Source organism: Oenanthe melanoleuca, chromosome 18 (assembly GCF_029582105.1).
Source record: "Oenanthe melanoleuca isolate GR-GAL-2019-014 chromosome 18, OMel1.0, whole genome shotgun sequence".
In the NCBI taxonomy this organism is placed as follows: domain Eukaryota; kingdom Metazoa; phylum Chordata; class Aves; order Passeriformes; family Muscicapidae; genus Oenanthe; species Oenanthe melanoleuca.
In genome coordinates this window covers 2,539,361-2,565,268 of record NC_079351.1, presented here as the reverse complement: position 1 = coordinate 2,565,268, position 25,908 = coordinate 2,539,361, and the positions used below count along the sequence as shown (strand labels likewise).

Below are 25,908 nucleotides of genomic sequence, written 5' to 3'. Positions count from 1 at the left end.
GGGCAGCAGGAGGGATCCATTTAGGGGGCAGCAGAAGGGATGAATTTGGGGGCAGCAGGAGGAATGGATCTGGGGGCAGCAGGAGGGATGAATTTGGGGGCAGCAGGAGGGATGAATTTGGGGGCAGCAGGAGGGATGGATCTATCTCCCCCTGAGGTGTGCAGGGTGCTGCACCCCAAGCTGGCACAGCAGCAGCCCGGCTGTGCCAGCCCTCCCTGCCCGTGCCTGGGCAGCCACATCTGCTCTGCAGCAGCCATGGCAACGAGCAGGAAGCTGCAGAGGGCAGAGCCAGCCTGGGAAAGCTAAAGCAGCAGTGACACCTTCAGGAAGGGGAGCCGAAGCTCAGCCCTGTCCCTTCCCTGTGCCCTACTTGGGAGCAGCCTCCTTCTGCAGCTGGTTCCTGCGGTCCAGCTTGCTCATGACCTGCGTGATGTCCACGGTGTTGGCAGCTTCCCTGGCCTTGGCCTCCTCCTCCTGCTGCCTCAGGATGATGGGGCTGGGGCTGGAGCGCAGGTGGCGGCGTCCGAACAAACCCGTGCTGGGCAGAGAGAGGGGAAGGAGAGGGTTAGTGAGGAGCAGCAAAACCTCCCCCCTGTGGAGCAAAGGTACCCAGGAGGACAAGCTTGGACACAGAGGTGGCCAAAGGAGTGCAAAATGCTTTAAACAGCACTGGGTGGATCAGTGCCACACACAGAGCTGCTGGGATTGTGGAAGTCCTGCTCCCCAGAGCTCACCCAATGTCCAAATGTCAAGTACTGAGTTTTGATTTTTCTATAGTTAATTCTTTAAAAAAAACCTAGCTTCTAAGCCTTTGTAATGCTCTCATTGTTTTGTTTGCACATAACTCACAGTGAGTGTGAACTAAACACTTCCACCCGTGGAATTTTCTGCAGTGCTCTCAGGAAGATCAAGGCAGGGACCTGTATGGGTGTTTCTGGTGGCTGTGATGCCCCCCAAAAACACTCACTGCCTGCTTCAGCAAAGCCACTTCCCCAGCAGTGAGAAGGGGTGCTAACCCACCTCTGGATGAGGAACCAGCTCCAGGTTAATGGGATGAGGTTTGGGGGGCCCAGAACAAGCACTGACAAACACAAAGGCAGGATCACTGGGATCAGCAGCATCTGCCAGTGACCTCGTGATGTGTGGCTCAGAAAAACTGCCCAAACCCCAGGCCAGCAGCAGCAGGGCTTTCTCCACTGACTCCAAACAGGCTTCAGATGAAACAACAGTGTGAAAGGCCACAATTCCCTTTTCTTGCTGCTAGGTTGATGAGTGGAAGAGGAACAGAGAAAGAAACACCACCCAGTCTGGCACTGCACACTCAGCTTTAGGAGCAGCTAAATGCAGCTCAAATGGCCTGGATTTGCTCTATAACCTTCATCTTGCTGGGAAAAAAGCCATTTCCAAGGCCATCCACCTTGTGCCAGCTGTCACTCACAGGGTGCTGCTTGTTCCCTGTCACCTTTCCTCACACCAGGGATAAGCAGCTCTGTCAAGGCAGAGCTGAGCAGATCCTGAGGATTATCCCAAACCTTGGGTCTGTCTCTGCTCTGGCAGCCAATGTTTCATGGGCAGCAGTTTTCCCATGCTCAGGACACCAGTGCTTTCTCCTTCCAGGAAAGGAGCCATGAATTAAATTAAGGATCCCAGCCCTTCTCAGCAGATCCACCAGAGAAGGCAGCTGAGCAATCAGCAGCTCCATTCTGACTGCTCACAAGCCACTTCCAAAGGGCTCATTAATAAACAGCACCATCAGTCTCAAAGCAAAGCATCTTCTCAGTGCAAAATTTTATTTAATTAAGAGAACATCTAAATCATAGTAATTTTGCTGCAACTTGGGCTTTTTTCTTCCCTTGCTACAACAAGAAAAACAAACCCCACAATTACAGCCAGTTTCACTTGCCTTTTTTTGACACCCTCTTGTGGCACAACAGCCTTGGCCAGCATTTCCTTGTATATTGGAGACTTTAAATAGCGGCCATAGGAGTCCTACTAGGAGAAAAAAGAGAAACTGGTAGTTATGGGCTGCAAACACTCTTATTAAAATCACCACCAAATACAGCTGCTCAGGAGCCAGGGAGGCTGGGAACTGGATAATCTCCCCCAGCAGCCCAAGGGACTTTGCATCTTTCAGGCAAATGTAGCTATTTAAACCAATATCCTTTCATCTTGCTGTAAAATTCCCAGGATTTTCCATCTCACAATAAATCTTCACTGGTAAGACCCAGATCAAAAGATCTGAATGAAGCTTAGCCTGGGCCAGCAGGGTCTCAGAGTCACTGCAAGGTGAGCTGCTTGTATTCCAGGAGCCACACTTTTCTTGAAAGGGTGAAAAATCAGTCCAGTTCTGCTGCTTCCAGTGCATGAGCTGGAGCCCAAGCTGGAACTGAGAAGCAGGACTTGCAGCAGCCACCTGACCCCCTCCACCTTGGGGACAGGCTTGGAGGGAAGAAGCAGCAGCAAAATACAAATGCCTGAAGCAGCAGTTGCTTAACTCAGCACATTTGAGGGATTTTCAAACAAGGGCCCCTTGAAAGGGACAGCTGATAGCACACAAAGGCACTGAAGGGCTGGAATCCCCCTCGGGCTGTGCAACAAACACCAAACCTTTTTCATCAGCATGTAAATGTGGGTCTGAGCAGCATCCAGAACATATCGATGAGGGTGCTCCAGGCCTTTGACTGTGATGCCCATGGTTTTGCCATCGATGTTAATCCAGCGCCGTGCCCCCGGAGCCAGGAAGAGCCTGCCAGCAGGAGGAACCAGCAGTGCCATTAGCAGCTGGAGAATTCACACATTCCTCTCTATGCACGAAAGGAAAAGTCCCTTCAGCTCCCCTCGCTGAAATTTGTTGTCCTGATCTTGGGCAATCAATGTCCCCTTCATCAGAGACTGCACTCACTTCCTCTTGCACAAAATACAAGCCAAATTTTAGCTCACTGGAAGCAAGAAGACCCACCCAACGAGGACTGTGGTAGCCTCAAAAACTTTACTATTCCACACAGATATTTAATTTACATCCTAAGACTGAAATGTAACAGAGAACAGAGAGGAACAGTAAATATATATATATATAAAAAACACTTCTACTTTCACATCCAAAAACTCCTTCCCTACATGGGGACAAAACACAGCCACATCTGATAACAGCCCACAGGTAAATCTTAGGAATAAACAGGTATATCTTAGGAATAAATCATTTGGAGAATGAGAACCTGTGGAAGGTGATGGGACTCATGCACAACGAGTTTAAGAGAGGAAAATTTTCACACTCACTTGTAGATTTCTTCTGCTTTTTCTTTGACCTTGGATTGGTCTCCATACTTGAGATCCTCACAGGCTTCCCAGAAACCCAGATTCTCTCCTGCATGGCAAGCACACAAATGGCAGAGAGTGAAGTTGAAGAAAACACAGTCCCATTTATTAACTCCTGGATTTGTTTGGCACAATTTGTTGGCCCCAAACCAATCTCTCCAATTCTTCAGTGACTGAAAGAGGAAAACAGCTTTCCCCTGTTCTCTGCCCACTGACACCTCTAAGAGCTTGTGAGCTCAGCCAGTTCCAGCTTCTCTGGGAGCAGTCATGGAATCATGGAATGTTTTGGGGTGGAAGGGACCTGAAAGTCCATCTCATTTCCAAGGGCAGGGACACCTTCCACTCTCCCAGGGTGCTCCAAACCCCAATGTCCAACCTGGCCTTGAACACTTCCAGGGGTCCAGGGGCAGCCACAGCTGCTCTGGGCACCCTGTGCCAGTGCCTCCTCACCCTCCCAGGGAAGAATTAATTCCTAAAGTGCAATTTAAACCCTCCCAGCCAATTCCCTGTAGGGGCACATCCCTGGCTGTACCGTGTGTCCCGTGCCACTAGATGGTACCACTGCCACCTCAGTGGGGACAGAGGCACACAGACACTGCCACCCACCGCTGAACTCCTTCTTCAGGAAGATCTGGAAGTTCTGGCGGCCCTTGGGGTCCCGGATGAGCTCGCTGAAGTTGAAGGCCCAGCGCTCCACTCTCATCCTGGTGGGCACCTCCACCCTGAGGGGAGAAAACCCATTAGCAGACTCATTAAACCCAAAATGCCTTCTGCTGCAATGCCAAGGGACTGCTCAGCATTCTCTTGTTTTTCCTGAGTGGTGTAATGAGCTGCTGAAGTCAACCCACTAAGTAAGTTGTAATTAAACAGCTCTGGCCCAGCGGGATGAGGATTTAACTGGGATTTATGCAGCTCTGACAGTGACAGCCCAGCCTTGCCCCGAGGTTTGACACGGTCCCATCCTGGAGGAGGCACTGGTTGCTGCCCAGAGCTCTGCTTCCCATAAAGGCATTCAGAGCAGGCATCCCCTGGGGATGTCTAATGGGATACAATCAGTCCATAACAGGATCGCTGCTCTCAGAACCACTGAGATGTTGGATGCTCCGAGATGCCACTGTGTAATTAGCAAATCCTATCCAAAGGGGAGATCTCAGAGAAGGGATGGACCACCAGTGTGTGCCTCCACCCCAAAGGAAGCAGCCTGAGGGGTGAGCAAAGCCCCAGGGAGCAGCTGAACCTGCACTGGTCCCATTCCATTCCTGGTTAAGGTGGGCTTCACTCATCCAAGGGGAGGATCAGACACTCAGCAGGGACTGGGTGCACACTCCCATCATCAGCTCAGGAATTTCTGTGATGTTAGGGAAGGCTCCACTTGAAGAAGGCAGTGCTGAAAGTTCAGCATGGAGTATTCCAAATTTCAACATAAGTCTGAAAGGCAGTGCTTCTCTGAGCATCACAGATCAGATACCACAACGAAAATCAGTGGTTCCCTTTCCTGATTTCTATCAGTATAAAGGTCACTGTAAACCACAGGCTGGCAAAAAACAGAGACACATACAACTTTGCATTGAGATCCCAAAACTCAGGGTCATCTGATATCCAAGGGTTGCTGGGGAGACATCCAGACAGGATGGGATCACTGGAGAGGAACTGCTCAGAGTACTTCACAATCCTGCAACAAATCCAAAATCAAAATATGAATTTGGAAGCCAGAATTACAGCCAGCCCCATTACAGCCAAGTAACAGACTACAGAGACCCTCAGAGGTGCAGGACTCTCAGCACAGGGATCTGGAACATGGCCCTGCCTTCTCAGAAAAATCGATTCATTAGCTCAGTTGATCTTTTCCATTTCCCAAGTCTCCTGGTTGTCTTTCGAAGCAGTGAATTTGTCAATTCAAATTCAAATACAAGGAGATACAAGACTCTCTTCCATCACCTCCCTTTTCATTTTAAGGAAGTGGGACTAAGTCCCCCCACAGTTCCTGTGTCCTGATCCTGCACTGTTCTGGGAGGGAAGTGTCAGGGAAAGGAACACAAGGGTTGTGTTCACTCTCTGCAGCCTTCCCACGAGCCATGGAGAACTCAGGGAGCTCTGGGAAAGTGAGGGAATGCTGAGGGCTCATCCCAGCCTCTCCTTTCCTCCATCACCTACCACAGGGCTCATTCCCCTGTGAGTAGCTCTGAGGGCTTGGCACAAAGCAGAACTGTCTCTCTCCCACCAGGAACCAGACAAACACTTCTCCCACCTTCTAACTTGGCCAGACTGCTAATTACAACCGATTTCACTAATGTCCTGGAATTTTAGCACCCGCCTCCCTTTTTCATTCTTGAAAAAAAACCAAAAAAACCAACCCTCTGGTTTCTGCATTTAAAATTCCTTCCAGGCCAAAGTGCTTTCATGTGCTCAGAGCTGGGAGTGCAGTGTCCAGGGCCCTGTTGCTAGCAGGCACCTTGGCACAGATCCTGCAGTTATACAATGCTCCTGCACAGAGCAAACCACAGGGCTGCTCCATCCTGCCTTCCCACTGGGAATGCCAAGGCATCCAGCACCTGCATCAGGCACTCCAGCCCATGTTCTGACCAAGCAAATCTAAACCTGTCAGCTCACACTGCTCTTGAAGTGCTTTGCAGCTTGTCCTGAGTCACTGCAGGGCTCTGAAGCATGCACACTGCCCAGCTGCTGCTCATATCCTCAATAATAATAATTTGATTTGGACCCAACCCTGCAGCTGACACAGAGTTCCTGAGATTTTTCATCTGGGTGATAGGCATTATCACACCAGAACTATGGAGAGAAAAGCCCCACTGCCAAACAGTTAAGCACCACAAAATTCCTGGAAAGCAGCCAGGTGTCCCCAGCTCCAGCTCACAGTTTGGAGAATTGAGGCAGCAGAGTTGTAAGTGACCTGGGAGTCAGTGACAGACAAAATGAGCAGAGCTGCTGGTGCCCTGCAAGTCGTGGCTCTCAGAAGATTCTCTCTTCCACCCATTTCATTCATCCATTCTCCAAGGAACTGGCCTGAGCACCTTGTTTATCTCAGCTGTGATAGGAATCTCTGGTGGCAGAGTGCAAAGCAGGCAGGTGCTCTGGGCTGCACCTCAAGGTGCCTGGTCAGCACAGGAGGCTCCAGGCAGGAATGCTTCTGGCAAACACAGCAATGCCTAATGCCTGGATGCTTCATCAAGAACCTGATCAGGAAACACTCCCACTGGGAAGGGGAATTGCTAATTAATTGCTTGGATGTTCATGAGAGGCTGTTTCCCTTTGCAGTACAGGATTACACAACCAGAGGTGAGCATCACCATGGGGCAGGGACACTCATGGGGGTGAATCCAGCCCAGGTGGGAGCAGTGGCAGCAGGGTCAGTCTGTCCTGCTGAAGGACAGACACACTGCTGGATCCTCCCCTAGCTTCAGGGCTGTGCCCAGAGCAGTGTCAGCACCTCCTGACCTCAGGGGGATTCTCAGCCCACAGCTCCCAGACAGCCTCTCCATCCTGCTGGGACTCTGACTCCTCCTCAGCCTCGTGCTCCTGGCCCAGGAGCACAGCCCAGACAGCACTGGGCCACCACATGGATTCCCTGGCTGAGTCACCAGCTGCCAGAGCAGACAGCTCCATCAGCTCATCAGGAGATAAGCACTGAAGACTAATTAATGTGTGGACAGAAGGAAATCAGGACTTACCCTCCAAGAGAGACAGAAGATTTCACTCTGGTCTTCAAGATGGCCTGCTGATAGTACATGATCTGAAGGGACCAGACATGGCCATGGTTAGGAGCACTGAGGTTTGAAGATAAGGCCTATCTAAACCTCAAACAGGTTCTCTCCCAGGTAGTGGGGCTAATTACAGCAGGGACTGCTTCTTCCCTAATTACTGGATGTCCAAAGAACCAGAGAATCCCTGAATTGTCTCAGTAAAATGTCTGTTTTCACTGAGCTTACTGCAAACATCAGAAGCACACTTTGCAATGTGCAAGTAATTAAAAAGCACTCCCCATGTTATATAGAAATTGAATAATAGCTACCATCCTCAGCACCTACAAATGCTCTGGATGATTTAGCATGTAATTATCATTGATTCTTGGCTGTCTCTGTGCTGGCGCCACTGTGATTTCCCCACCACTAACTCTGATCTGCTGGATTCCAGCCCTGGTGTCTGTCCTTGCCTGAGCCTTCCCGTCACTGGGAGAGCTGCTGGCTGCCTGCAGTGGGAGGGGATGGCCTGAAATTACATTGATAAAAGCTCCATGAGGCAGGATTCTGCTTCTTTAAGAGCCCATCCCCTGCACAGAGGGCTTTGAGCCACTGGTGTAAGTAACTCACACAGGATGAACACCAAGAAGTGAGGGAAGCACCACTTACCTCTCTCCTATAGAATTCCATAGTATTTTTCTGTAAAACAAACAAATAATCATTAAATTGGGATGGGTGCTTAAGCTTTTTTTTTTTTTTAAGACATGGAAACACCGTTGCAGGGCTGCCATTGTGCAGCGCTCTCCAATTAATTCTGATCACAATTAAAATCAAACACAGCAGCTGAGCTAATCAGGGTATCATCAAAGCTAAAAGCATCCCCACATGGTAAATTGTCCCATTAGCTGTATTTACTGTTTAGCATTGCTTCTCCCATCACAGGCTGCCTGTATGCCTTCAATTAAGGGGTTATTCTAATGGAGCTAAAATAGATTCATTTATGAGACACAGATTAGATCATTCAATATTAGCTAAAGGAGACAGGAACCAACACATTGCAAAATATAAACACCACAATTAAAAGCCTCAGAAGCAGTATCTGCTGTGCAAAGGGTGTTTATGTTGTGATTTGAGTAACTCAGACTATGTTACATGTCATCCACAAACGAGCAGGCAATGAAGGCAAGAAATTAACTGCAGGGTGTTTATTCACACAGCTTCCTTTGAAGCACAGTTACTTGGTGTGGAATAAACTGGAGAAGGAAAGACAGGCTGAGTCAGGGATGCTCCCAGCAAACCTTTAAAGGCTCAGGCAGGGTTTCAGCTCCTCAGCTCCCATTTCAGTCAAGACCTACATCCCAAAATTATTCTATCCAACAAAGCCTGTTTGGGGTCTGCAGAGTGCCTTGGTGAAGTGCAGCTTGTGAGGGATGAAGATCCTGGTTCTGAATGTGACAGCAGCTCTGCTCTCCCCTCAGCTCCCCAGAGACTGCACCCAATCCTCCCCTGTCTTGGGAAAGGCAAGATGCTCTCCCAGGGCTGATGTGTGAGGACACTGATCTGCTTTTGCACTTTAGCCATTGTCACCAGTCCTGTTCAGGAGGGAGAAACTCTTCTCCACATGGCAGAAACACAGGTGAATTTTGCTGACACTGGTTCTGAGGAGCCCAGTCACCATGTCAGCAGCAGGAGACAGATATGCAGCCCCACCACAGAGCCAGCCCTGACCCTGACCCAGACCCAGCCTGGCCAGTGGGGCACCAAAAAGATCCTCACAGTGGTATTGTGAGGGGAGGAAGCTCTTCCTGCTGGGAATCCCAGGAGCAGCTCAGCAGAGACAAACAGGGCAGCAAAAACCAGCAGAGATGCAGTGCTGGCTCCTGTGTGAGTGGGGACAGCACTGACACATCAAGGGAGAGAAAAAGCTCTGGGACAGCAGGACCATTGCTCACAGGGCTGTACAACCTCCCCTGCTGGTTCACAAGCTCCTGGGACACCCTTAGAAATGATGGATGAACTGAGGAACAGCTTTTCACCCTTCTCTGCTCTTAGCTGCATCCCTGATTCCAGGCCACCATAGACACCATTTCTTCCCCTCATTTCTACAGTGTCATTGTTTCAGACAGACTGCAGAAATGAAAGGGAAAAATTACCTGCCTGCACAGAGAAATTTTTTGTATTTACTGTCCCAAAGTGTCCTGTTTAGAGACCTGTGTTTGCTCCAGGCCAGCTGCCTCCTGCACAATAAGAGTTCACTGTCTCCTCGGGGAATCTGAGATACAAACCAGATAAACCTCACCAGATTTACAAGTACCAGCTGAAAGGTTCCATTTGATGGGACTTGTGGCTAAAGCATTGATTTCAACACATTAAAATCATTTTTAAACCCCTATTTTCTTCCACTTTTTTCTCAGCTGGGGCCTCAGACAGGCCTGGTGCAGTGGGGAAGGAGAAGTGGGTGCTGGCACAGTGGCTTGAAGGCAGCTCACGTGGCAGGAAAGTGGAGTTATCTTCTAGAGGGGTCTGAGAGGCTGGCAGCACACCAAACACACACGAGACAAACAGCTGTGGGAAAGAGAAAGAGAACACAGTGAGTTAAATGTTACACAGAGACAGAAAGGGATCCATTAAAATGCCATCACGACAGAAAAATTGTATGTGGGTGAAGAAAAATCTGTAAACAAGGGAAGATTTTATTTTGTGTGCCCCACACAGCAAGGATCCCCTCCTGTCAGTCTGTGTGGAGGTCAGTGTGGTGGGCAGCTGCTCCTGGGAAACAAGGGGGCTTTGCTGGGATGCTCCAGGTGGGGATGGGATTTGCCAAGGCTCCCCCAGAAAAGGGGCTGAGCAGTGGCACAACCTGAACTGCAGCCAGATCCAAGGGCAGCCCACTGCTGAGCCCTGGGAGGCTGCAGGTGCTGGCTGTGCTCAGCCCCTTCCAGTTCTCAAATCAGCACTAACTGGGAGTAATTTCAGCTATTCCACCCCAGAGCTGCTCCTCACTCCATTTCCCTTTCTCCCACAGTGCCCCCACAAGCAGCTCCAGCTCAGGGCTGCTGAGCACTCCCTGTCCCACTGAGCACTGCCAGCTGTCCCCTCCATCCACCCACCCTGACCCACCACTGCCTGCAGCAGTGCCACAGTGCCCTGCACCACCCACCCAGCCTGCCTCACTTGGAAGGAAATCACATTTGGAACAAAGGAGTCGTTTCTCATAATGAGATTAATTTTGCAATGCCCTTAACGAGTGACTTATCGCAATTAGTGCGGATCAGCTCCCCAGCCCTGGGGCTTCCAGCCGAGGTGGCAATTAGTGCAAGGCCTCAGCCTGGTCAGGGGAGTGCCACGAGCTGCTCCACATCCTCTGCCACCCCTGAGACAGCCCATGGCACTGGGACACTGCCTGCCCTGGTCACACCCTGCTGCCCCAGCTGGGAGCTGCAGAGCCCAGCTGGGAGCCAGCCAGGACCTGGCTGGAGCTGATCCACATGGCTGAGGCCACCAGCTCCTGCAAGAGCTGGGAATTCTGCTCATTCCAGCTACCTGTTTGCTCCCCTCCTCAGTGTGAGACTTCCTGACCACACTGGGGAGATGATGGTCACAGTGTTTCTGCCTGCCTGGCCACTGCTCCCTGTTTAGAGCTCATAAACACCTGGAAACAGCTTTGGGTGGATGCCTGGAAGGAGCTGGGAGTGAAGAACAAGCACAAGGTTGTGCAGAGCTTGTTTGGGACCAGGACAGTGCAGATGCCACCCTCAGTCTGCCCTGAGTGCTCCTTGCACAGAGCTTGGCAGGCTGAGGCTGATCCCTGTGCAGGGGATTGGCCACTGAGCACGGGGCAGAGCCAGCCCAGCCTCCCTCCAGAGCTCTGGGCAAGAAGATCTGCCTCTCCAACCCTGCAATGTGCACCCCAGCACACACCCAGCTGCCTCTGCACACCCCACACCCCTGCTCAGGGCAGAGCCTTTCCCTACACTCAGCCTGCAGAGGCAAATCCTGACTCTGGCATTAGATCATCTCAACACTCATCTCCACTGTGCTGGTGCATCCAGCCCTGCAGCTGGAAATCAAATCTGCCACAGGCCATGCACCCAGTTTTGTTCAGATGGCCAGTTTTTCCCTGTCTTGTTTATCTGCCCCTGCCCCTGTGCTTTCCAAACTTGTGATGATGCAGCAGAAAACTGGCAGGGACTTATGAAATTAAAGGCCAGCAATGACCCGTTGATCTGTGGCTGATTTGCTGAGCATAACAAACCAGGGCATTTCATTCTGCAGTCCCTGAATCCAGCACAGTGATTTTTGGGGGAGCTAAAGCACCTTAGGCAGAGGCTGTGCAGGCACCCTGGTCATTCTCAAGCAGAGAGGCTTGATGTGAGCCTGGAATCAGGCAACAAAAGGCTAAAGCATCTCTTCATTAGCTGTTCAATGGTGGCTACTTCTGCCTGACTCCTCCTGCCCATCCACAACCTCTCACTCATTACAACCACAGGGATGCCCATGGATCATAATAAAAGTCCTTCAAAGGAGTCTGAGCACCTGCTTGTCCCCAGAGGACTCTGTCTGTGAGGAAGGGAGCAGCCCACCAAAGGGTCTGAGCAAGAGGAGAGATGTTCATGCTAATGTCAGCTTCAAAGAAATCAGAAATTAATTATTTTCTTTCTGTCTCAATTACCAAGATAAAAATCCCCATAATTTGGCCAAAAAGTGAAGGTGGATTGAGCAGGAACAGGGACACAAATCAGAGCTTGGCCCATTCTTCCTGCTGGTGAGAGCAGTCTGCAGAGGACAGAACTAAAGCTGCTCCTCCAAAGGTGGCTCCAGGAGGGCTCTTGGCTGTCTCATGTATTCCCAATCACTCACTCAAAAGCAAAAGGAGGAGCAAGGAGAACCTTCCCTCTGCAGCTTAAAGGGGAATGGCAGGGAGGTCACCCCAAAGCTGGTGTCCTTTGGCTTCTGCCCTCCTTGGAGCCTCCCCTGCTGGGGGAACTGACCATGGCAGGGTGAGACTGGGCACAGACCCCTCAGCTCCCTTCCCCTGTGCTACCAGGCAGTGGCAGATGGGTGCAGCTCCTCAGACTGTCTGCAAACCTAAAATCCTTCCCATGCCAACTGAAAAACTGTGAGCAAGAAGTTGGCTTACTTCTCTTTCTATCCCTCTCCCTTTCCAGTACTTCTTTACTCTTAAAAGGAGAGGAAGAAAAAAAAAAAAAAAAAAAAAAAAGGGCTTTCAGCAGCTGCTACTCACAGCAAGAAAAAAAAATAAAATACATCCCAACCCTACACTTTGCTCCTTTTCAGTCTCTATAGCAACAGAACACAGCTGGCCAAAGCAATTATCCTGCCTCTGGCTGCTGAGATGTTTAAAGGCTGCTACAAAAATGGGAAGTTGTGGGAATACTGTGAGTGTGATGGCAGCAACATTTGCATTGAATTGCTGAGAGATGCTTGGACTTTGCTTCCAAATGAACACCATTAAGGGCAAAAAGACAGGAGAAGGAACAGCAGCTCCAGCTCCTCATCCACTAACTGGATCTGTGTGATTTCACACCCTGAACCAGTTCACCCAGTCACAGCCCTCATGGGTCTACAGTAAGCTTTTCTGGGCAACATTCTGTCTCCTACCCACCACACCAACTTCTTCATCTTCTTACCACACATTAATTACCCTTTGGGAGGTATTCTGTAATTTTATTTTAAACCTGGATCTTTGCACTGACCCTTTACACCTCACAAAGTTCATTCAGCATTAATACAAAGGCTGCAACAAGCACCTGGAGATAGAGGATTCCTTAATTCAGTTTCCCCAGCAAAGAAAACATGTCCTGCAGCCAAGCACTCACACTAACCGGTATGGCAAGAAAGCTGACAAGGTCTTTTCAGGCCAGAAGAAGCTGCCAAAGCCTATTTTGAGGGCTTCACCTCCTGGGTGAGACAGCTTCAACCTCTGGCCTGTTAAGCTGTTAGAGCTGAGCTGACACACTCAGCCTGCAGTGCCTAAAAAATGACAACCCCAGGGACATTTTCTGGGTCCTCCCAGACAAATTCAGCAGGTGATAAAAAACCAACCCTGTCTCACCTGGTTTACCTTATTTTCATTGGGATCTGTGACACGGTCTAATCCATACTCGAGGGCATCCAGCATGCCTGGCTGTGGTGAACAACAAAGCTTTGTAAGTAATTTAAGGGCTGTGGATCACACAAATGCAGGAGGAGACCCCCAGGCCTCCACTGCCAACAGCTCCCAGCCAGCAAAGCCTTGGGAACCCCCAGATTTGGGAATGCCCCTCTCCAAGTGTGCCTTGGGAACCCCCAGATTTGGGAATGCCCCTCTCCAAGTGTGCCTTGGGAACCCCCAGATTTGGGAATGCCCCTCTCCAAGCACAGGTGCTACAGCTGGAGCTCTGCCCCTGGCACCTTTGAGAGCACCAAGGGAAGGTGGTGGGCACTCAGGGCAGCTCTGTCCTTCCCTGGCACACAGCAGGGAGGGCACCACTTCAGTCACCCTGCCAGGCTCTACTCACAGGAGTTCTGTTCACAAGCCAGTAGGCTCTCTCCTGGCAGTCCAGGGCATACCTGTCCTCCTTCTTCCGCTCCTTCCCTGCCCTGCAAAGCCAAAAACAGGGGAATTAATGAATTTTCCCACCTAAAACCAGTGGGATGAGAAGCAGGGCACACCTCCAGCCTGCCCTGCCCGTAGGTCCCAGCCTGACTGCACCATGGATGCTCTGATGCTGCCTCCTGACCACATCCTGCCCTGGCTAATTCTGGGCTGCAGATCATGTTCACACGGCCACACATGACTCTGGCTTTTGAGAAATCATCTTCCTGAGCTGAGCTGGCAGCAGGCACATCCCCTTTTGATAGGCACACAGCCCTCTGGCAGCTTTCTGCTGACTTGCCCTCAGTCCTGCTGCTTCATGGTCATCCCTGTCCCATGTCCCCAGGCAGAGTACAAGGATTCCCCCCCAGAGACACATCCTGGACATGTCTCATCCCTGCCTCTCAGTAAAGCAGGGGCATTTCTCACAGAAACTACTTGGAAATGGTTCTGAGGAGTTTTCCCAGGCACTAAAACCCAAATCACCTCTACAGCTAAATAGAAGAGGCATGGTTTGGGCTTGGACCAACTAATTCTTTCCCAGAAAAGTCCTGAGCACAATTTGGGGCTGAGCATGGGGAAGGGAGCATTCCCAACAGGCTGTTTGCATGTGGCCTCCCTGCTGTGGTTAGCAGGGTGGGTGCTCTGCACCAGTCTGCCCCAGCAGCACCATCCAACAGCCTCAGACAAGTTTCATCTACTGGGCCAGACACAGGCTGGGTATCTAACTTTGAAAGTGCATTTGGCACCTCTTAGCCCAAGTCTGACCTCAATTTACAAGAACAACAGTCTCGTGTTTAATGAGGCAGTTATCTGATGAGCTGCACTCCCAGCACTTGGCTGCCATCCCAGGGAAGACACAGAGGCTGCTGAGCAGCACAGGCACTGCCTGCTGTGCCAGCAGGTAAAGGTAAAAGGACTCCACAGAAAGATCTCTAAAAGACTAATCCTATCTCATGTTTACCAACTTTTCTGGGAATTTGAAGGTTTCAGCTCCTAAAATCAAGCCATTTTAGCTGGGTGCCTAAGTATGCACTTCAGTGTTCTCCAGAAGTCCCTGCTGGGAACATTTAGTGCTTCTTGATTCACTCCATTCAGCTGAGAGATGTGCAAGTTACTCCTGACCCAGACCAACAAGAGGCCCAAAGTCCAGTGCCTGATGCACAAATACTCATGGAGAGCACTGAGCTAGATGAAGTTAATTCTGGTGAGGGCTTGCAGCATCAGAACCCAGCTTCTTCACAGAACCACATCAAGTGCAAAACCCAAACCTCCCCCCAAGCCATTTTAGAGCTGCAGTTGGTGTTTTTAATGTGTGAATTAACTGTGCACTAAGACAGCCAAGCTCTGCTCCTCACACCCTCCCCAGTGATGCAAACAAGGGAATGCAAGTCAACTCACTTATACTGCTCCTTGGCCTGCATAATAACAAAATCCCACTTGTAGTTTATTTTTTGATTGAGCATGTTGTAATGTTCCTGGAATAAAAATAAAAAAGCAGTTAGTGTGAAAATTCTGACCAGGGCACTCCCATGCTGGGGTTTTCTTGACTCTCCACAGTTCAACGAGGCCAGGCTGGTGACTGAGCCAAGAAATCTGGATTGTTCTGCACATAATTACAAGAATTGCAACAGTTCAAAAATACCATTGCAAGGAGAGCAATTACCCCTGCTAAAATTATAATTGACTTCACAGTAGTTTTCTGTACTGGTCATTTTTTTACTTGCAAAATGTTGGCTTTTGATACTGCTGGATTAACACCTCATGCAATTGAAGAGGTGATTTTCTGCCTTGCTCCACTCATTAGCAACAAAGGGCTAAAGTTGTAGCAAATGAGGGTCTTGTAATGAAACAAGTGCAGTGTCTCCTCACCTTTTCATATTCTTCCAAAATCCCTTTCCTTTTAATGTTCTTCTTTGCTAGATAAATTGCTGTGGAGGTAGAAGCAAATTAGCAGTGAGTTATAGTTAGACCAGCAAGTCCAAGAATAATTATAAATTTACCACATTACAAACACAAGAGCCTTTGTCTGCTATAATATCTTCCCAGGCATGAGCTCCAAGCTCACAAAAGCTCAGTGAAGAAAAAAGAACTTGGTGATTTTGGTCTGTCACTGGTGGCCAGGCTGGGAGCAGGCAGCAGAACAGGCAGCATGTGCCTTCTGCCAGCAGCCACCCTTCCCTTGGGAACTCAGCCAGGCTTCCCTGGCTCAAGGGACACTGGAACAAACCTTCCAGCTGCTGAGGTTCCTCAAAGTTTGACCTCCAAGTTTTCTGAGCACAGGCCAGTGATTTTTGCTCAAGTTCTAATAAAAACATTCCAATCTAAAATGGAATTTTATTTCCTTTTTTATTTCCTAGAGCATAATGCAGATAAAAGTCAAAGAGGACAACCCTGGCATGGACAAATCAGTCTGTGAACTGCACAGCCCATAGGAGGAAATCCAGCTGATCACCCAAGATTCATGATCAGATCTACAACAAAAAGCACCATAAAGGCAACAAGAGACTCATATGGAAAGGGTCAGAAGGAGATATTGGAAGTCACTGTGCTTTCTATAAAGAAAAAGCATCTCTGAATGCAGGGCTTGATCCAAATCTACAGGAAGACAGCCTTGGGCTCTGATCCAGGAACACACTTAACTACTCAGGGAAATCTAATCTTGTGTTTAAAGTCTTCCCTCCCCAACAAGGTAATTCAGATGTGTTCCTGTGTGATGCATCTTAGTGAAACATAAGAGCTTAAACACTTTCTCTCATCAAGGCCACCACAAGATGGTCACACCCTCAATTGACCATTTCTGAGAATTATTCACAAAACAGCATGGAAAAAAAAAAAAAAAAAAAAGCCAGGGCTGGTCATTGCAAGCAGAGATGCAGCACAAGAACAGGAAGAGCAGGTGTGGAACAGGACAGAGTGACAAACCCACAGCCCAGGACACGAGCAGTGCCACCACTCACCATAGTCTGTGTCATCAGCAGCCCAGCTCTGCACTGGCCAGAAATAGGGGGTCTGCAAGGAAGGGAGTCCCCTGTTAGTGCACAAAGGCCCTGAACTCATGGACTCCTCATGCCAAGTACCAGGAATATCCAAATTTCCCATAGCAGTGGAAACAATCCAAGCAGGAACCCTGATACCATCCCACCATGACTGTGCTTTTTGTACATTCATTATTCAGTGCCCCCACATCATTCTATTTCCAACCAGCAACTCCATTTGCTACTTCAAGACCTGGAAGGGAACACTCTTTGGAGGAAAGCACAGCTATTCTTAGGTTGAACAAGTACACTAATTTCATTGAAGAAACCATCACAGTTCCCCTGTAAACTGCAATCTCAGTCTTCTCTGTGCAGACTTCTCTGAGTCTTCTCTTTCCTCCTGCACAGCTACACAGCTCCTGGGAACTGCCCCAGCTGCCTGTTTTTAATAAAAACTAGTGCTGAACTCCCTCTCAGCAGCTTAGAGGAGCTGCAACTCACTTGAAACCTGTAGAGGCTGCCATCTGCCTTGAGGGTGAGGTTCTTTGGCTCCTGAAGAGGGTAGATATATCCATATTTGACAAACAGGTCTCCCAGGTGGAGTGCCTCTGGAAATGGAGAATGCAGATGTTTTCATTGCACAGAAACACTTCACTGGAATTAAAGTGAGCTCTTATGCAGGGGAGATTCAACTAAAAGGTTTTGCCTCTTGAGATCTTAAGGTTTAATAACTGAAAGCTGAGAAAGCTTCAATTTTCCCATTTTTACCCACCTTCTGCAGTGACCTGCAAGCGCTGGAGAATCCACTGCATGATATCATTACCTGCAAAGCAAGGAAAAGGTCAGGTTCTGAAATCAGCAGTGTGCCCAAACCCATGGGTGGAAAGGAGATCTCTCCAGCCCTCACCCCTCACTGTGCTCTGCATCCCACCAGGGGCACAGCCCCCTTTTCTGCAAATGTGCTTTCACATGCAAGGGGGCACAGACAAAATGTACTGCTGGCCCCCTCTGGCCATGCTGGCACCCCCAAAAACATCCAGCCCTGGGAGAGGAGCCTGAGGCAGGCAGTGACCTTGGGATGGCACAGACAGAGTGTGCACCAGCTCACATGGCCTGAGCAACATCCAAACCCTCATCTGAGGCTTAGAAAGGGCTTAAGGATGCGACAGCTTTCACACCCAGGGAAGGGGAGGTTTGCTCCACCTTGCCTGGAAAGATTCACTGCAAAGAAACTTCAGATTCACAGAGCATAGTCCTGTCTCAGTTTTGTAGAAGACCAGTGACTGATCCTCTGAGAGTCCTTTAATGGGCAGAAGGGATGTCCAAATCTCATATCCAAGCTGCATTGTTACAGGATTTATCAAAGGGAAACAAGATTTCTGCATTCACACACATTTTATCTCTCCCAGTTCTTTTGTTGGACTGTGAGCAGTTGTACCCATAGGCAGCATAAACCACCAGCAGTTTCAGTTTTATGTTCTGAGGGGCAAATTTTATGAAACTCCTTCCATTTAAAGAGGGCAAAAATGCACTTGTTCCCTGATCAGTTACTGGCCTTCTCCTCCAAACCTCCCCTAGGACTGCAGACTGAGGTGTTGACCTTTCTTGACATTGCAGTGATGACTTAACTTTCTAATAGGGGCTCAGAGCTCTTATCCTACTGCCTGCTTCCTGAAATAGATGAAATTAAAGGATTATCTCATCACTCATTTCTAGACAGCTCCCTCTGTAAGCACTTTCCCCCAAAGGTGCACATTTAACATCGATGTTTATTTGTGAGCCATTTTCCTGACTTTCACTGAATTTAACTGGTTAGCTTCCTGCACAGGCAGAGCCAGGCTCTCTCCAATGGATCTGTGTCCCCTGCTCCAGTATCTTCACCACATCCTCATCAAACATGAATCAGTCTCTTTTGCAACACCCAGAAGTCAGTCAATATCCATGCAGCACTAAAAATACCAATTTAGAGAGGGATGAGCAGCACACAGGGGGAGTGGAAGCCACTTGCCTGTCAGAGGTGAATTTATGAATTTATGACTTGTGCAAGAGGGAACTTGCAGCAATTCTGGTTAAGGAACAGAGTAAAGCAGACAGCACACAATGAGGATGAGAGATAACACATCAGACACCAGAGGACTTTTAGGAAGTGGGATTTTACATTGGGCAGACATCAAGAGAAGTTCTCATTCCCCTGCACTGCATCTGCGTGGGACGTCATCCTCAGCACAAGGAATCTCCTCTTTGTGCTGCCTTAACTATTCCCTGACAGCTCTGGGAAGCTCCTTTGTGCAGGCAAAGCCTCCACCCAGCCCAGCTGCATAGCAGCTGTGTGAGCCAGGATGTGGTTTGCACTGCAGTGCATGGAGGGTGCTGCTGACAGCAGCTTCAGATGTGTCCAAGTTCTCCTGACCCTTCCACTGACTGGCTCTTCTCACAGGCAAGTGACTTCAGTGCCTCTGCAGCCTCATTTATTTTTTTTTAATGGGGCAAATAACACACTGGGCTCTGCAAACACAGTGGAGAAAGTCTCTAGACTTGCCTGGAGCAAACTCACTGGTTTCAGTGGGAGTTTTTGTTCTGAATTTCAAAGTGCTGAAGAAAGATGGAAGCAGGGGGAGGAAACTTGGGTATGGAGTATGTGTGAATATTTATAGCAGAGGATTCCTCACAAGAGCTTTTGTGGAGGCTTGGAGAACAGGGAGGCAGAGGTACTGAGAGTGCCTGGTGAAAGCAGGAGCAGGCACAAGGAGGCTGTGATAAGAGCTGCCTGTGACACCACACATGACACAGCACAGCTCCTGGTGCTGCTCTTCAGCCTCCTCCAGGGAGCAAAGCTGCCATTTACAGGCACAGAAGTGGGTTGAATATTTTGTTCTTTTCCTGCCTACTCAAGAAAAATCATTACTAGCAGTAAGCATTAAAAGGGAGACTAATTGTTTACTGCTCCTTTCTTTCAGACTGCCTCCAGGCTGCTTGTGTTAGTTGGATTTTAATATTTATCTTTATCTGTGATCCAGCCTCAGTGGGAGGATGAGCATGGAGGCTGCAGCATGTCCTCACCTCTGTGCTAAGAAAAGACAAGGTCACTTGAGTTAACCCCCATGAGACAGCTGAAAGTGCCTGGGGATCAACCTTTGTGTCTGATTCAAGGAGCAGGAATGAAATGAGACACAGTGAGAACAAGATAAAGGGAGCAGGAACATTTCAAATGATGTGCAGCTGATATTTATTGGGGACAGAGCTGCAGCACACAGCCAGGCACTGGCAGCCCTGGGTCCCACACGCAGATTTTCTGTGCTGGACTCAGCCCAGCCCTCCCCTCGGGGCAGCTCTTACCTGTCACAGCGTGGGGGATGCTGGCCACCATCACAGTCTGTGTCTGTGTCTTGATTCCCGTGTCTGGGCTCTGCATCTCCATCATGAGTGTTTCAATCTGCAAAGCAGGGGATGGGATGGATTTCAGAATGTCACAAGGGTGGGCACTGCTGTGCCACAGCCCTCTCTGAAGCTCCCCTTGGCACCAGAGGTGTCACCTCCAGCTCACAGTGCCACTGGACACACACACAGCCAGGGCCAGCACAGGAGGGACAGGATGGAACCACTCCATGAGAGCTAAGGAAAAAAAACTAAATAAAATCTCTGCTACCCATAAGGGTTCCTCTCTGGCTCACTGGGCACTTAAAAAGAAAAATGTGGAGGGAATAAAATCTGTGTTTCTGTTAGGAGGTGCAAAGGAGGTGTGTGAGGGGCTCTCTGACCATCCCTGTGCAGGGCTGCACTCACCCACCCACCCTCAGCCCCTGCAGGGATGGGGCAGGGACATCCTCCTGGCCCCATCTGGCATCTCCTGCCTGGGATTCCTCAGGGATCCTGGTGACTCATTTTTAACAGAGGATGAGTCTCACACTCGGGGCCAGACAACTCCTATTTCTCATTCCCAATTATCTTTATTTCTTTTTAAAAGATAATGATTTTCAAAGGTATTTTCCTTCTCTTTGACTCCCTACCAGCACCATTCTAAAAGCACAAAGCTTCTACTTTCACTTGGGATCTGTGCTCAGATGGATGGAGTTGGTGCCATGAGAGCTTTGGGGAAGATGCTCTGCTTTTTGCCTTCAGCTTCCAGGGATATTAAATCAAAACTGGTCCAACAGGACCAATTTGGTCTCTCCACACATTTGTTTTGGGTGAGGCTGTAGCTTTTAAACTGAGAGTAGAGGATTTAACAGTGTGACTTGATGACACGCACACATAATGAGGGTATTGTCTTCACAGGCACCACAGTGACTTTGGTCCCAAGACTTGCCAAGTTCTGTGAGGATTTAAGCTGTAGTGACAGGATACACTCTGGGCTTGTCAGTAAAACTGGATTTTCAACTGCTTTTAAAGGCAGTGACAAATTAATGCTAAAATGGAGAAGCGTGGTAAAATTTAACATACATATTTGTGTAAAATATTTTTAAAAGAGCAAAATCAGAACAGAAATGATAGAATATAAAGACATTTTTAGGTCTTTTAACAGAACCCACAATTTCAGCCTCAGAAACTTCAGCTGTGTGGGATGAGGTGAGGCAGGATGGTCCAGCAGGCAGGGCACTCATCCCAGTTTAGGAAACTGGGATTCCAGGCAAACCCAGTACCTTGGGGAGTCCCTCTGTGACTGCACAGTCCCTTCACAGGAACAGAGATCCTGGGGGCAAACACAGCCCTGCTCATCCCCCTGTCCCAGTGCTGTGACCACCAGGATTCCCCAGGATTTGTTCCAGGCAGGCAGCACAGCACACCCTGCTCCAGCACACAGCTGCTGCTCTCCAGGTGGGCTCCAGAGACACATCTTCAACCACTGAGAGCAGGGAACTGGCTGAGAAACCCCCAGAGCCCTGCAGCACAGCACATTCCCTTCCTTTAACCAGCAACTCCTAACTCTGGTCGTGTTCATACTCTGCCACACTCCCTCTTGTCACTGGAGAAATGACAAATATATTAAAAAGCAAGGAGCTGCTCTTGGGGGGTGCCTAGCTCTGGCTGCAAACCATCCACCTTGCTGATCAAAACTCAGCCTGTCTGTGCTCTCCTCCCAAGGGAACAGAGGATTACAGCCATCAGGAGCTGCTATCAGACCAGCCTGCCAGAGGGAGGCTTCAGACACAGCAGGAACACTTCCTTGCTTTGCTAAGGGCTCTAGGACATTTTGTCACGCTTTCAGCCAGGAAAGAGCTGTCTGGTTTGAATTTTGCAGAGCCAGAAGCCACTTCCTGACTGGTTGATGGGTGGAGATGCACACAGAGGTAAATGTCAGGACTGCCAAAGGAGCCAGGCTCAGGGTGAGCTCACACCATGCACAGAGACACCACAAAGCACGAGCCCCATGGAGATCTCCCTGCAGATCAGCTGGAATCTATGCCTGGAGGTGAACTCACCCTGAAAGCCACAGAGGACACAACAGGAAAAGTGTCTGTCCCCTCTCTGACTGCACAGAGTCACAGTTCACTGAGTGCAAAGCAGAACTCACAGTGCCATAAAGAAAGAAAAACCATCACTGGATTTCAGGAGCCTTGGGAAGCCCCAGGGAGAGGCAAATGGGCAGCAATTGATGGGGTGTCCATGGTTCTGGAGAAGGAGGATGGAGCAGTGGGGGCAGATGACACTGATGGATTGCTTGGTTGGGTTAACCTGGGTGCAGATCCCATCCCTGTTTGCCTGAGCTTTACCCTTTGGGGACCCACCAGCTCCCCAAGATCAGGACATCCACAATGCAGGAAAAACAAACTCCAGGTGCTGAGATTCAGAAATGCAACAGCAAAACACTGCCAAGGTGAGGAGTTCAGCCCTCCTCAGCATCAACCCAGACACGGGCATCCTTGCTTCAGACATAAGAAAGATCCATTTTCCCAGCAGGAACTTCCAGATCCCAGCTGAGAGCACAGTCCTGGTGCTGTAATTAAACATCTGCTGCTTTCTCCATCATACTTGCCTGGTTCCAGCCCCCCTCACTGCCTGCTTGCAAGGATCAGCCCTACCTGTTCTGATTTCCAAGGTAACAATACAGCCCTTATCCCCACTCTGGCCTCTGAAGGCTCATTCAATTGTTTACTAGACCTACAGCTACCAACTTTGCTTTGCACATTGATGGATGACCTGAAAAAAGAAGAAATGAAAAAAAATCCATTGTTAACCACCTAAAACTTCCTGCTTTTTCTTAATTAAAGCAGAGGGGAAGTGGCTTGTTCCCACTGAATGATGACTTGGCTAAAGGAAGTAAATCTGTGAGTGGGGAGGGCAGGGCTGTAGCTGGCTCTTCCCAGTCTGGAGGGGAAAGAAAGATGCAGCACTGGCATCTCTCAGCCTGGAACAGGGAAAAGAAGGATGGGATGAGGCTGAGCTTGGCCTAAGACTCAGCTTTAGCCATATCCAGGGGCTCACTTAGAGAGCAGGAATCTGCTGGATTCCAGCAAAAACACAATTCAGGTGCTTTCTGGAAGATGAGGGCCAGCAGCTGCTGGAAAGTCTAAGCCTGGAGAAGCAAACCCAGGCTGGAAAAGCCCCCAGCCATGCTGCAGACCCTGGAACAGTCCCTCCCTGGTTGCTGCACAGCTTGGGAGAAGCCACCAGGGACCAGAGTGAGGAGGAGGCAGAGGAACAAGGCATCCATCAGCCCTACCCACAAGGTGTGAGTCACAGTGCAGCTCCTGTAGCACAGCAAGGAAAAACACCCAGCCCAGCAGCTCCTGGAGAGCACAGCCCAGCTCTGCCAGCTGATGCCCAGCAGAGCCACATCTGGCACCAAGAGCTTGGGTTCATTTAAGCCCTCACAGCACCCAGATAAAATGCATTTCACAGGCTTGCTTGCTATCCCAACAGACTTTTGGGTCATTCTTCTTCCAGGCAAGAGGGTTTAGAAGGGGGAAAAAGCAGAATAAAATAATCTAAATGCTAGCATGATGAGCAGGTGTTACAGGGCTCTGAGGCCTTTGATCCCCTCTTAATTCAGCCATAAAGACCATGTCCAGTTCGTTCAGAGCAGCCTCACAGCAAGAGCAGGGCACTGCCCACCACCCCTACAGCACCCTCCTGTCCCCCCCCCCATGGCAGGGCTGCTGCTCTGGTCACCAGCTTCATGCTGGAGAGGCAGCACAGGTGCTGGCAGCTGGGAAAGCACAGGGCCCCAGGGGCTGAGAGCACTGCAGGAATCCCTCCCTGCAGCTGCAGCAGCCCAGGCACAGCGAGTGTCAGCTGGCAGCAAAGCGTGAGCACAGGCTTAAGCAATTAACAAAGCTTCTTTCTAGGATTTTAGCCCCTCATGGGTCTAAGCCTGTAAGGTGCTCGCTGGGAGCATCCTCAGCTCCTGTAAAGGTGCCTGGTGTTTTCAGGCAGCTCTGAGGATGTCTGCACACAGACCACACTGCCATGGAACAGCCAAGGCTCCCAACAAGGCTTCTCCAAGGTCAGGAAGAAACAGAGCAGGAATGAAAGTACAGATAAGAGCCAAGGGCTTTCACTGACCACCAGGAGCTTCCCTTCCTACTGCTGACAGGACTTGCAAGGCTCTGGAAGTGCTGAGCCCCCCTGGCTGCTCACAGTGTGAGCTGTGCACGCTCTGGAACAGCAATTCGCTGTGTTTTGACTGATCTTCCCACCTGAGGAACTCGGAGCACTTTGCAGAGACTGCTGCACTCCCACGGAGCAGCTGAAGCACAGCTGCAGGCAGTTGTTTTCTCAAAGCACACAGCTTCTCCTCTGCACCCCCGCACACAACTCCACCGAGCATTACTCAGTACAGAATCTGGCCTGGAGTATTTCCCTTGGCAGGGCTCCCCAGCCAAATTTACCCTGCAAGACACAGCACCAAAGAAAATACCCTCTTTACTCCTCTGGTGTAGTAAGTACAGTGTGTGTACTGCCAGGCTCATACCTTAGTATTGAATATCCCCAGATTCCCCTCCTTTTATCCCTGGAATCCTCTTTACTTGTGGGTGTTGAGGAAAACTAACTACAATTTGAACAGCAACTTGCTGCTTTTACTTGTCACTGGAAATTCAGCTAATTCCATTCAACAGGAGAGGTGGGTGGGAGAAAAGCTAGCTTAACACTCTGCTTTTTAAAATCTGCAGATACCAGCTACACTACAACTGGCTATGCTTTGAATGAATGCTACAGAAAAAGCCCACCTAAAATTATGCATTACACCCAAAAGCGTGGGCATACACCATCCCACCCCTTCTACTGCTTCTGGCCACAAATACACTCATGTCTGAAAAACTGGAAGGAGGCAGAGAGCAGGCAGTTGTCTGTAACACAACCCCTGAATGTGGACATCAGCTGAAAGCACTGGGAACACACACTGGACCGACTGGACCAGAGCTACAGAGCAGGCTGGTGCTGCAGATGATGGGAATGGACGCAGCTTTGAGGGACTTAAAAAAAATAATGGAAGAGGAAGAAACGTGTCAGGGGAACCATTCAGCTGAGATAAGCTACCAAAGACAAACAACATTACAGTCCCATTTCTCCATCACTTCAGCACACGCTGCCCTTCCAGCCCGTCCCCCGAGCCAGCTGCGATCCACAGCCCCTGCAACAGGTCACGGCCCCAAACTCCCGGAGAGAGGCTGCCACCCTCGGACCCCGCAGGTGCCCGGGGAGCCGCGGCAGAGCAAGATGCGGTGAACGCACATCACCCCAGGCACCGGCAGCGCTGCCCTGGGCATCGCATCGCATCGCCCCGCCGGAACGCGGCCGGTGCGCCCATCACGGTGCGGCTGTCGCCGGCGCTGCCGAGCGCTCACCTTTTTCAGGAAGGCCATCCGCGGGCGGTAGCGCTGGCCCTGGTCGAGCCGTGTGACAGTCATGGTGGCGGTGAGGAGCGGAGAAGAGGAAAGCGGAGCCCGGCGGCGGAACAGCCCCGGCCCGCCGCACCTGGCTGCGGACACCGACACCCGCCGGGGGCGGCGCCACCGCCGCGCGCCGCAGCCAATCAGCGCCCGCCGCACCGCGCGCATTTGCATAAAGGGAAGGGGCGGCCGCATGGGGGCGCTCGTGGGAGAGTGCAGAGGGAATGGAATGGAATGGAATGGAATGGAATGGAATGGAATGGAATGGAATGGAATGGAATGGAATGGAATGGAATGGGGAATGGGGAATGGAATGGAATGGAATGGGATGGGGGGAATGGAATGGAATGGAATGGAATGGAATGGAATGGAATGGAATGGAATGGAATGGAATGGAGGATGGGATGGGGAATGGAATGGAGTGGAATGGAATGGAATGGAATGGAATGGAATGGAATGGAATGGAATGGAATGGAATGGAATGGGATGAA

General features: G+C 50.0%; 1 protein-coding gene across 2 annotated transcripts; it reads right to left on the bottom strand.

The window, feature by feature from the left end:
• Window positions 1-366: 366 nt before the first annotated feature.
• On the bottom strand, window positions 367-25,515 carry RGS9 (regulator of G protein signaling 9). Of its 2 annotated transcripts, XM_056506098.1 has the most exons (17): window positions 25,373-25,515; window positions 19,923-20,019; window positions 17,359-17,409; window positions 17,088-17,194; window positions 16,569-16,620; window positions 15,481-15,539; window positions 15,010-15,086; window positions 13,532-13,613; window positions 13,096-13,158; window positions 7,680-7,709; window positions 7,002-7,063; window positions 4,874-4,987; window positions 3,922-4,037; window positions 3,277-3,364; window positions 2,608-2,746; window positions 1,904-1,989; window positions 367-538 (listed from the first exon to the last, which is right to left on the bottom strand). In XM_056506098.1, the coding sequence occupies exons 1-17, from the start codon at window positions 25,433-25,435 to the stop codon at window positions 367-369; spliced, it is 1,458 nt and encodes a 485-aa protein (XP_056362073.1). In that variant the 5' UTR covers window positions 25,436-25,515. The 2 variants fall into 2 exon arrangements, with proteins under 2 accessions (XP_056362073.1, XP_056362074.1); XM_056506099.1 differs by lacking the exon at window positions 367-538 and having other exon boundaries at window positions 1,923-1,992.
• Between the last annotated feature and the right edge of the window lie 393 nt (window positions 25,516-25,908).